The 13023-nt window shown below is 47.9% G+C and overlaps 1 protein-coding gene across 10 annotated transcripts in view; it reads right to left on the bottom strand.

The window, feature by feature from the left end:
* Positions 1-13023, bottom strand: part of BHMG1 (basic helix-loop-helix and HMG-box containing 1) — a 484779-nt gene that overhangs the window by 372281 nt on the left and 99475 nt on the right. For all 10 annotated transcript variants that reach the window (XM_033953753.1, XM_033953748.1, XM_033953746.1 and 7 more), the window contains one exon: positions 4326-4425. Coding sequence is in view for 9 of the 10 variants with exons in the window: in XM_033953748.1 (XP_033809639.1) it covers positions 4326-4425 (100 nt within the window). In the remaining variant the exon portion in view is untranslated. The remainder of the gene's footprint in view (positions 1-4325; positions 4426-13023) is intronic.

The raw sequence follows: 13023 nt of genomic DNA, 5'->3' as shown, positions 1-13023 counted from the left end.
AACAGCTCACTTCTATACTGTTTGATTTGTGCAAAAATGCTTTCAAATGAGGTGATGGTGCCAAATAAGCTCGAACATCATCTGGTGAAAAAAACAACCAGAACACAAAGGAAAGCCAAGAGAATACTTTGAGAAGCTTCGATCAAAACACAAAAACAAAAAAAGAAGAAAATATTTTGTTCAATCCCCAAAAATGTTCCAGATCGTAAGTTACAAAATTGTGAGGCTTTTAGCAAATAAGAAAACTGCATGTAGATGCTGAAAACCTTATTTTGCCAGTATTAGAGATTGTCATTGAGTCCATGATCAGCCATGAAGCCATTGAACAAGTGAGGCATATTCCATTGTCATCTGATACAATTGCTCATAGAATTAAAGATATGTCACAAGACACTGATGATCAGCTCAAAGAGCATTTCATGAGTGCAAAAGAGGAAATTGACAAGTTATGGGCACTACAAACTGATGAAAGCACAGACATAAATGGAAAAGCTCAATTGCTTGCAATACTGCATATTATTATTGAATGACAAATCAAAAATATATTTTTTCTTTTGTTGTGAATTGAAGGAGACAAACATAGGAGATGATATATTCAAGATGATGAACCAAAATATTGAATCGAGAGGACTGCAATGGGATGAATGTATCAGCATTTGTACTGATGGTGTGCCTTCAATGCAAGGCCAAAAGAAAGGATTTGTGGCACATGTTTTGAATCATAATTCACGTGTGAAAATTGTGCACTGCATGATTCATAGTGAAGTTTTGATTCAAAGGCTTTGCCAGAACTTGTGCAGACTATGAATGAAGTTATCAAAGTTGTTAATTACATCAAGTCATTTCTGCTACATTCCAGAATTTTACTAACTTTTGTGAGGGAATGGATTTGGATCACAAATGTCTATGTTATATCGTACAGAAGTTATATGGCTGTCGAAAGGAAAGTACTTGCATGTGTTATGTCTCTGCAAACTGAAATTGTTTCTTTCTTTGATGCTAAGAACGTTTCAAATTTATTTACAATGATATTTGGTGGCTTGAAGTGGCTTTCTGCAATGACCTTTTTGATAAATTTAATACCTTAAATTTGAGTTTGCAGGGTGCAAATGAAAACCATTATCACCATCAGTGGAAAACTCAGGGCATTCAATGAGACGTTGCAACTGTGGATTAAGGCAGCTAACATTTCACAGCTTGATTCCTTCCCAGGCATTGCTGCTTCTCCACAACATCCTAAGTTGTCATAAAACAGTAATTACTAAGATAACATATAAGCCTCACATAAAGAACATTCTCCCATGCTACCCCCAGTTTGAAAAATTGAAAGCACACCACACAAAATTCAGAAGATGCTGGAAAATCTTTCTTTAACATTCGTAAAATACTTTCTTTCACTTAAAACAAGAGATTATGAGTGGGTCATCAATCCATTCATGAACCTTGGAGATACATGGCTGACGATGGCTGAAGGTCTCATCGATCTTAAGAACGACCTAGTTCACAAAATGTCATTTGCTGAGCAAGACTTGTCAGTATTAGGGATCTCAATTTGTAGCCAATATTCTAACTTGAGCAACAAAACAATCAAGGCTTTATTACTGTTTGGATCTTGTTATCTTTGCAAACTTAAATTTTCAGCTCTGACAGAAATTAAATCGAAAAAAAGAAAAAGAGTGCAGATTGTGGATGATAAAATGCATGTTTGTTTGGCAACTATCGAGCCACGTTTTGAGTTAACTTTCACTCAAAAACAAGCTCATCCATTGCATTGATTAGCAATTCTATTCTATCTACTTTAGTTTCACCATTTTAAATAACTCAAATTTAATTTTTTGTTGGTTTTGCAATTGCTTCGTTTAGTGTGCCACAAAAAAATATTTGTTCCATTTAGTGTGCCAGAGCTAAAAAAAAGCTTTGAGAGACATTGGAGAAATTTACTAAAGTGTTCGGATGTATCTTAGATGACACTCTCACGATGGAACCACAGATCTCTAATCTCCGAAAAAAGACCATCTACACAATGCAAAAACTGTAATTCACCAGGCCATACTTTCACCCTCACCATTTTGCTCTGATCATCCAGATGATGGTACTAACTCAATTAGACTACTGCAACTCCACCTATCTAGGCATCAACACCAGCCTTATCCACAAACTGCAACTCATCCAGAACATAGCTATAAGACTGATCTTCAACCTAAAGAAATATGATTCAAACTCAACATTCAAACAATTGCACTGGCTTCCAATATCTTCCTGGATTAATTTCAAAACATCATGCATTCTACACAGAAACTCAGTTGTTCCCTTATTCAGATATTCTCAACGGCTTGGTCCACATCCAGAAGGATCCTTGACAGAATTCAGCTAAACCTGCCGTCCACAATGAACCTCCATTACAAGCAAATCTTCCACTTCATGCTAAGCCTACCTGGGTGTAATAATCTGGAATAACCTTCCTGAAGTAATCAGGAAAGAGACCAACTACTATTTTAGCTACTATTCTCTCTTTTCACTTTCACCTCCCCATTGTTTTTCCCATTTATGTTCTCTTCTATACTTAAAAAAATTGAATTGTAGTTCTACCCCTCTTTCCTTATGTATCTATTAGTTTGTAAGTCTGTTAGTTTAACCTATTATATTTAATAATTAATTAGTATATGCTTATACTTTTTAAAATTTGTAAATCGCTTAGTAAATTAAATAAACGATTCATCAAACCAAAATAAAAACTTGAAACTTGAAACCTCATTCCGGAAAAAAACTGAAAACTCATTTCTTCTTCGACAATACAAATGCCAGAAAGTTCTTCTTTACCCAACGTGTGGTGGACACCTGGAATGCGCTTCCAGAGGACATTATAAAGCAGAGTACGGTACTGGGATTTAAGAAAGGATTGGACAATTTCCTGCTGGAAAAGGGAATAGAAGGGTATAAATAGAGGATTACTGCACAGGTCCTGTTGGGCCGCCACGTGAGCGGACTGCTGGGCAAGATGGACCTCAGGCCTGACCCAGCAGAGGCATTGCTTATGTTCTTAATGCTTCTTGCTTATGCCTATCCTCCCTCCCTCCTCCAAGGCCCCTCCTCTTGCCTTTCTTGCCCCTTCCCCTCTTGATCTTCGATCAGTCACCTACAGCTTGAATAGGTTTGTGCGACTCACAAAAGGAAGATTAGATTAGATCTAAACAGACAAGACAAACAGGATTCCAGGGAGGGATACAGTTAGGGAGGATGGGAAAGGGTGGTGAAAAGTGTGGAGTTGGGTGTTCAGTCTGCTTTTAAACAAGGAAAGGGAAAGGGCATGATGGACAAACTTAGGTAGTTTATTCCAGGCATATGGGGCAGCTAGATGAAAGGAATAAAGTCTGGAATTGGCAGTGGAGGAGAAGGGTACAGATAAAAGCAGCTTATCTGAGGAATGGAGTTCTTGGAGAGGCATATAGGGAGAAGAGAGATATTGAGGGGCTGTGGAATGAACATATTTGTAGGTTAGTAATAGGAGTTTGAACTGTATACGGAGGCGGATAGGGAGCCAGTGAAGTGATTTGAGGAGAGGGGTCAGGTGAGTGTAGCAAGGTTGGCAGTAGATAAGTCATGAAGCTGAGTTTTGCCCCGATTGCAGGGGGAGAGACAGTTCAGCAGGAGACCAGTTAGAAGTATATTGCAGTAGCCTATGCGTGAGGTTACGAGAGTGTGGACAAGGGACTGGGTAGTTTGCCCAGACAGGAAAGGACAAATTTTGGTGATGTTGTAGAGACAGAAGCAACAGGCTTTAACAGTCTGTTGGATCTGCATAGAAAATGAGAAGTCAGACTCAAAGACAACTCCAAGGTTGTGAGCAGAGGAGACTGAAACGATAATGGGCCCCTTAGAGTGCAACATGTGGTTTCTGTCTGTGCATCTTGGCTTCCTCCATTATATTATATCCTTCCTCTGTTCAGTTCCTGTTCTCAATTTGCCTTCTTGCACCACCAAATAAAAGGACTTTCCTCCCTCATCCCACTTCCACAATCCTGTAAAATTCAAAGTGTTAGATTATCTCTCTATTCACTTTAACGGATGTTTCTGAAGTAGCTACATAGACCAGAGTCTACCAGTGGAGGTGATGGAAACTAGCATTTTAATAGATCTGAACATTCTTGGGACACACAGAGCTATGGTTGAAAGAATAAAGAACATGATGGGAGCCAGAATTGGTTTAAACACAGACATTTATATATTTATCTACCCAAAGAGGCAGGGATCCAGAGAGGAGTATTCTAGACTGGGCAGACTAGATAGACCATCTAGCCATTATTTATTGTCATTTACTATGTTACCTTCATGATCCACATGCTGGTACCGAAGCACAGACTTGGCAGCATCAATACTTCTCTGCAGGTGCTTGATGTAAAGCAGGACACGCTGCAAGATCTCTTTCTGTCCCAAAAGAAAAGAGACAGGTAAATTCTGTTTTATAACTTTTGAAACGAGGCAAACAAAAATGTATACCGTTTGCACTATGCATTCTGGAGTCAATATTCAAAGCAGTTTAATTGGCTAGAAATGGTTTGTGACCAGATAAATCACTTGTTCAAGGATAACTAGTTATTTTCAGCAGCACTTAACCTGCTTGTGCTGCTGATAAAGACCAGTTAGCACCTAAAGCAAAATAGACTATTTTAGGGGTGTTCCAGGGGATGGAGTTGGCACTTGGCCGGTTAAGAGTCATTATTCAGCACTTAACTGGCTAAGGTCACTTTATAAAAGTTAGAACTGTTGAATACAGCACTTAACCAAGTATGATTTAGCCCTGTAAATTCAATGCTGGAGTCCTGATATGGTCCAGCACTGAATTTCCAAACATAATGCCAAAGGCAGTCAGCAAAATGCTGAATGCCGCTGGCTGAATATCAATTCCTTTATTTCTTTTATACTGTAATTCCAATTTTCCAATTTGTGGTGCTTTGCAGACCCTTCATGGAATTTCTCTTGAAAATTAGGGATGTGCCCTCATTTTGGATGAATAATAAAACATCAAAGAAGTTCCAGTGACAGCACAGATCGGCTCCAGACCCCAGGAGTTTTGGGTGTTTTTTTTAATGTTTAAAGTTTATATTGAAAACTTTTTCATAGTACAGACACACCAAACTGAACAGCAATACAAAATACAACAGTGGACAATGCTAGGACATCTGTGTTGATCCTTCACAGAGACCTAAAGAACCCCACCCACCCAAAAAAGATCCCAGGAGTTTAATTCAGACAGTTACAGCAATAATTAGATTGATATTTCAGACCGGCACAGCAGGTCAAGTTACCGCAACTATGCCATTTGTGATGACATTGAAGAAACGGGTGGTGGATTTGAAATACTTTGCCTACAACACAGGGACATCTGAAACCATGGCAGTGGAGGAAGCAGGCCGATAGATGAACTTTTGGAGGAGCTCGAACTGAACCCCAGTAGTGATCCTGCAAAGGCACCAATACCCCTGACTGGGGAGTGACCTGCGACAGTGGCTGGAGGAACTTAGTCAGTGATATTGGGTGTTAAACAAGGTCTTCAGGTGGATAGGGATATAAAAACAACAACACAGTATATACTCGAATATAAACCGAGATTTTGGGGCCAAAATAATGGCCCAAAAATGGGGGCCTCAGTTTATATTCAAGCCTCCTTATTGATTATGGTGCTTTTTTCTTTCCCACCCTATAACCAACGCTGCTGTTTTTCACCCCACCCCACCCCTGATGTCTGGCACTGCTATCCTCCCCCTCCCCCTCCAATAACCAACACTGTTGTCTCCCCCCCTCCGATAACCGACACTGCAGTCTCCCACCCCCCTCCGATGACCGGTACAGCTATCCTCCACTACCCGCCCCCCTTGCCCTAGTCTGACATAGCAGTTACAGTTCCAGGACTCAGGAAGCCGATGATCTGTGCTGGTGAAGGGCTTTCAGTGTCTGAACGTGCTCAATGCTTGCTGGACTCCTTTCGAGAATCCCAGAGAGGGCGGGGAGCCAGCAGGCCTTGAACATGCGCAGATGCTTAAGGCCCTTCACCAGCACAGAGTATCAGCATCAGCATCAGCTTCCTGAGTCCCGGAACTGTAAGTGCTGGGGTAGGGGGAGCTGGTTATGAAGGACAAAAATGCCTAAATCACTGTTCTTCAACTCTCCAGCACTGCCATGGCCTCCTCTGTACTGTTCTTTTGCTGTGGTCCATTCCCTTTCAAAGCAACTTCCTGTTTCTGCTTGGGCGGACCGCAGCAAAGGATTGGTGCAGAGGATGCCACGAGCAGCGTAAGAGAATTGCTCCCGCACCAGTGACCATGTAGTTTTAGTGGTGAGAGGAACTTCTGAACCAGGTGGGGAGAATATTTGATGGAACCAGGGGGGGGGGATAGGGAGGGAGAAAGAAAGAAGGGAAAGATGCTGAATGGGAGGGGCAGAGAGGAGAGGAAGAAGATGGTGGCACATGGATGGAGGGGACGGGAAGAGGAGAGAAGAGATGGTACATGTGGATGAAGGAGAAGGGAAAAGCTGGAAGGATAGATTTGAGATAGTGGCAGAAAAATGGAAGAAAACTGAATATGAAAATCAGTGCCACAGTAAGAAGTAGTGCAAGATGTGAAGGAGAGGAAAGAAACAGCAAATGCATAAGGAGGCCTTGGAAACAGAGTTAAGAGCAAAGACAGAGCAAGATGATCAGAAAGGAGAAATTAGGTTCTTACCTGCTAATTTACTTTCTTTTAGCTTCTCCAGACCAGTAGAGGTTAACTTTACGAATGGGTATATATCTAATCATGACCAGCAGGTGGAGACTGAAAACAAAACTTTGGGACAGTATATCCTAGCCCCTCCTCTCTATTTCCCTCAGTCTGCCGAATAGCCAAGCAGAACCAAGAACTGGAAAACAACAGAGAGAAAAAACAATACTCCGAAAGGAGTAACAAATAACATACCCAAAATGCTGTTGGAAAATGCAGAGGAGAAATTCCCGAAGGAAGAATGTCCCCACAGCTCGCCAGCTAAGCCAGCCGAGCCACAGCCGCTGTTCTTCACTTCTCCCCGGCCCTAGAAAAATACTAGAACCCGCAGCAAAAACCAAAAAAAAAACTGCCCGCGCAACAGCCCCAACAACAACAACAACAGACAGGGTGGGGACCTCTACTGGTCTGGAGAAGCTAAAAGAAAGTAAATTAGCAGGTAAGAACCTAATTTCTCCTTCTTTAGCACTCTCCAGACCAGTAGAGGTTAACTTTACGAATGGGACGTACCAAAGCAGTCCCTCTCACGGGCGGGACCCCCGAAGGGCCGATACCAGTACACGCTCACCGAACACCGCGTCCCGACGCGCCTGCACATCAACCCGATAATGACAAACAAAGGAATGCAAGGAGGACCAAACCGCAGCCTTACAAATATCCACTGGAGGCACGAGCGACGACTCAGCCCAAGAAGCCGCCTGACCCCGAGTGGAATGAGCCTTGAGAAACTCCGGAACAGGCTGCTGTTTCAGAAGATAAGCGGAAGCAATCGTCTCCTTGATCCAGCGCGCAATAGTAGCCTTAGAAGCGCCAGCTCCCCGACGAGGACCCGCCAGGAGGACAAAGAGATGATCGGACTTCCGGAATTCCTGGGTCCGCTGCACATAAGAGCGAAGGACCCGACCGACATCCAACTTGCACAGCTGCCGTTGCTCAGAAGAGCCCTCCCGACCACCCAAGACCGGGAGAACCACCGATTGATTGACATGAAAAGGAGAAACAACCTTCGGCAGAAAGGAAGGAACAGGCCGCAAGACGACCCGCTCCCTAGAAAACTCCAAGAAGGGAGCCCTACAAGAGAAAGCCTGCAGCTCAGAAACACGCCTAGCAGAAGTAATGGCCACCAAAAAGACCGCCTTCAAAGTAAGGTCCTTCAAAGAACAGGCGTCCAAGGGCTCGAAAGGCGGACGCACCAAAACAGAGAGAACCAGATTAAGATCCCAAGAGGGAACCGAGGGCCGTAGGGGAGGCCTAAGCAACTTGGCCGCCCGCAAAAACCGAATCACATCAGGAAGAGCCGATAAACGCTGACCTGACACCAACCCTCGAAAAGCCGACAGGGCCGCAAGATGAACCCGGAGAGAAGACCAAGCCAGGCCTCTATCCAGGCCATCCTGCAAGAACTCCAGAATGTTAGGCAGATAAGCGCGAAAAGAGGTCACTCCCCGCGCCCGACACCATTCCTCAAAGAGACGCCAAACCCGCACATAAGCCCGAGAGGTAGAAAGCCTCCGGGACCCCAACAGTGTAGAGATCACCTTGTCTGAATATCCCTTCTTGCTAAGGCGACCCCTTTCAAGAGCCACGCCGTAAGACAGAAGGGAGACGGGTCGAACATGGGAATGGGACCCTGCATCAGAAGGTCGTCCGAGAGAGGCAGAGGAAGAGGATCCGCAACCAGGTGCCTCACCAGATCCGCATACCACGGACGGCGAGGCCAATCCGGCGCCACCAGCACCACCAAACCCGGATGGTGAACAATGCGAAGAAGCACTCTGCCCACCAGCGGCCAAGGAGGGAACACATACAACAGCCCCTCCGTTGGCCACTGCTGGACCAGAGCATCCAGACCCTCGGCCAGACCGTCCCTGCGACGACTGAAGAAGCGGGGCACTTTGGCGTTGCCACCCGTGGCCATCAGGTCCATCAGGGGCTGCCCCCAAGCCTGCACTATCAACTGAAACGCCTCGGCGCCGAGACACCACTCTCCTGGATCTAGAAAGTGACGACTGAGGAAGTCTGCCTGAACATTTTCTACTCCGGCTATATGAGAGGCCGAGAGGTCCAGCAGATGGGATTCCGCCCAAACCATGAGCAGAGCCGCCTCCTGCGCCACCTGAGTGCTCTTGGTGCCCCCCTGACGATTGACATAAGCCACCGCCGTGGCATTGTCCGACAGCACTCTGACCGACTTGCCCAGCAACAGGGAGTGGAAAGCCAACAGCGCCAGACGGACCGCTCTGGTCTCCAACACGTTGATCGACCAGGCGGCCTCCTCCGCGGACCAGGTGCCCTGAGCTGAGTGACCCAAACACTGAGCCCCCCAACCCAGGAGACTCGCATCCGTCAGGAGCACCGACCACTGCGGAAGATCCAGACCCACCCCCTGAACTAGGTGAGGGGTCTGGAGCCACCAACGCAGACTGCAGCGCGCCAAGCCTCGCAGGGGAACCGGAACATCCATCCCGTGCCTCTGGGGAGACCACCTCCGGAGCAGAGCATACTGGAGAGGACGCATGTGGGCCCGCGCCCACCTCACCACGTCCAGGGACGCCGCCATCGACCCCAAGACCTGGAGGAAATCTCGCGCCCGAGGACACCGGGACGCCAAAAGCAGGCGAATCTGAGATTGCAATTTGCTCACCCGGCCCTCTGGGAGGAAGACCTTCCCCAAGGAGGTGTCGAACAGCACCCCTAGGTACTCCAGACGCTGAGCCGGGACCAACCGACTCTTGGAAAGGTTGACCACCCAGCCCAGCGACCGGAGAAACTCCACCACCCGAGCAGTAACCCGGGAGCTTTCCTGCAACGACATTGCCCGAATTAACCAGTCGTCCAGGTAGGGGTGTACCAGGATACCCTCCGACCGCAAGGCTGCCGCGACGACCACCATCACCTTGGTGAACGTCCGAGGAGCCGTGGCCAGCCCAAAGGGAAGCGCACAGAACTGAAAGTGCCGACCCAAGATCGCAAAGCGCAGGAAACGCTGATGAGAGGCCCGAATGGGAACATGCAAGTAGGCCTCCGTCAGATCGAGAGAAGTGAGAAACTCCCCCGGCTGAACCGCCAGAATGACCGACCGCAGAGTTTCCATACGGAAAGAGGGAATCTTGAGAGCCCTGTTGACCCCTTTTAAATCGAGGATGGGCCGAAAAGTCCCCTCCTTTTTGGGCACCACAAAGTAAATGGAGTACCTGCCCGTGCCCCACTCCGGAGGGGGCACCGGAACAACTGCCCTGAGATCTAGCAAGCGCTGAAGGGTCTGGCGAAAAGCCTGCGTCTTCCCCGGAGTCTGACACGGAGAAGCGAGGAAAAAATCCGGCAGAGAGCGGGCGAACTCCAGGGCATAACCGTCCCGCACCACCTCCAGGACCCACTGATCGGACGTGATCTCGGCCCATTTGGGGAAAAATTCGCGCAGCCGAGCCCCCACCGGAACCAAAGGGGGCGCCGGCAAGGCGTCATTGTGCAGGACGGGAAGCGGGGGAACCGGCGGAGGGATTCCCTGCCCCCCGACGGGCCCCCCGAAAGGGCTGCATGCGCTGGAAGAACCGACCCCGGGAAAATCCCGGAGACTGGAAAGAAGCAGCCCCACGCCCAGGGCGATACTTGCGAAAATCCCGCAAACGCCCCCGGGCCGCACCCCCCCCGAGACGCCGGGCGGGCACGGTCCTCCGGCAGACGGGGAACTTTCGAGTCCGACAGAGTCTGAATCAACTTATCCAAGTCCTCTCCAAACAAAAACGACCCCCGAAAGGGAAATTTAGTAAGCTTAGCTTTGGACGCAGCATCCGCCACCCAAGCGCGCAGCCACAACACACGCCTTGCGGCCACGCCAAAAGCCATAGACTTAGCCGATATCCGCACCAAGTCATATAGAGCATCTGAGAGGAATGAGGCCGCCATCTCAATCTTCGCAACCTCCTGATCCCCCAGAGACCAGTCGTCAGACTCTCGATCCAAGACCCGCTCCGCCCACCGAAACACGGCGCGAGCGACCAGTCCCCCACAAATAGCCGCCTGGACCCCAAAGGCAGAGACCTGAAAATTTTGCTTAAGGATGCTCTCCAATTTGCGCTCCTCAGGGTCCCGCAAGGCAGAACCGCCCTCAACAGGCACGGTATGCCGCTTGGAAATTGCCGAGACCACCGCATCCACGACTGGCGAAGCTAACGTAGCCCGATCCCCTTCAGGAATGGGATACAGGCGAGCCATGCTGCGCGCCAGCCGAAACGGCGCCTCCGGCGTTTTCCACTGCTCCAGAATAATATCCCGAATATCCTGATGCATAGGAAAAGAGCGGGAAACGGAACGGATCCCCCGTAACAGGGGGTCCCCCACACGCGGAGTCTCCGGCGGCGCGTCCTCAAAACGCAAAACCGTAGAAACCTGTTGAATAAGGTCAGGCAGCTCATCTTTCTGAAAAAGGCGCACCACGGACGCTTCGTCACTGGAGAACGGGAAATCCGACAACCCGCCGCCAGCTTCCGTCCCCTCCAGAGAGTCCTGGAACTCCTCAGAAGGGTCCAGGTCCTCCTCCAGACCGACCCGTTCCTCCGACCACAAATTCTCGTCCCACGACACCCGCGGATGCTTGGACAAGGGAGGCGGCGGAGGGGACGTCACGCCAGACGAAAGAGGCAAAGCCGCAGGGAGCGCGGAGGAAAACCCACCCCCCGAAACCCCCTGGGCGCAACCGGGACCCCCAGCCGCCTGAAAATAGGCTCTGCATAAAGAAAAGAAAAATTCAGGAGAAAAACCCCCCGAGGGTCCCAAGGGACTCCCTGCCACAGCAGGGGACCCAGCAGAACCTTGCCCCTGCATAGTCAAAACAGGGGGAAGGTCACCTGAGGTGGAAGACAAAATGGAGGGGCCAGACAGAGAAGATGGCGGTTTTCCCGCCAAAAAAGCTCCCTCCATAGCCTGAAGCGGCTGAGAGACCTGAATAGTCTCAGCCGCTAAAGCAGGCAAGCCGGCATCAGCTGTCAAAAAATCAGCTGAGAGGGAATCCTTCGGGGAATCCCTCCGTGGGCGGTTGTGGAAGACCGGGCTTCCCCACTGCTCCAAGCCGACTCGCGAGGCACCATCGGCGGGGAGCTCTGGGCGCCTGCAGCCGCTGCCGACGGAGCTCCACCACCTCACCGACCCAAACCGCCGAGTTCAGGCCGGCCGCGAGTGCCTCGCGGCTGGACTAAAATTGTGGCCTACTCCCCCGGAGAAGGGCACAATTGCTCCATACGCGACCTAGCTATAAAAAAGTGCTGGTTACATGAAAAAATACAGTAAAATACAGTTTTCTTAAAGGGAAACAACCCTTCAGACCAGCACTACCTCAGGATTTTTTTTTTTTTTTTTTTACAGAACAGACTCCACAGGCTCTCGAAGCAATATGCCTTGCTTGATTTAGGGGGCAAGGGATACTGCTGAGGCTCCTCTAAAAAAATGTGGGGAGGTGGAGGAAGTGGGGGGAGGGACCCCGCTCGTGACCCGCCGGATTTGACACCCCCGAGGTCGGACGAACCCCCAAACAGAGTCCGCCCAAGCTCCGTCCGGCTAAAAACAGGGACAATAAACCCCCTAAACAAATTCCAACAGCCCTACCAAGAGAGATGGGTACAGATCACATCAACACCTGCTGGAGACTGAAAGAAGACTGAGGGAAATAGAGAGGAGGGGCTAGGATATACTGTCCCAAAGTTTTGTTTTCAGTCTCCACCTGCTGGTCATGATTAGATATATACCCATTCGTAAAGTTAACCTCTACTGGTCTGGAGAGTGCTAAAGAAAATAAAATTGCCAAATAAAAGGTAAGAAAAATGTTTTTATTTTCAACTTAGTGATTGAAATATTCAATTTTGAAATTTTACATCTGTTTTTATATTTAGAATTGTTCAGGAAGAAATACATTTCTTTCTATTTCTTTTATGGTGTACTGTATGCAGTCTGGCATATTAGGGTTTCGTTTGTGTACAATAGTACTTTTAATTTGTGGGTTTATATTTGAAAAGTGTTTTTCTGTTTTCTACATGTGTGACTGAGGTCAGGTGTTCTGGTGGGGATAGAAGTAGGAAGATATTTGTCGGCTTTCCTTCAGCTTTTTTTGGACTTGAAAAAGCATCAACTGAAAAATTAGTGACTACTTATGGCATTACTTATGACACTCACATACCCAAATTTCTAATCTCGGTTTATATTTGAGACAACCTTTTTTCCTCCTTTTTAAGGGGGGGAAGATTACCTCAGTTTATATTTGGATTGGTTTATA

The sequence above is a fragment of the Geotrypetes seraphini genome, chromosome 8 (assembly GCF_902459505.1).
Source record: "Geotrypetes seraphini chromosome 8, aGeoSer1.1, whole genome shotgun sequence".
Classification (NCBI taxonomy): Eukaryota; Metazoa; Chordata; class Amphibia; order Gymnophiona; family Dermophiidae; genus Geotrypetes; species Geotrypetes seraphini.
This window is presented reverse-complemented; position numbering and strand designations above follow the sequence as displayed.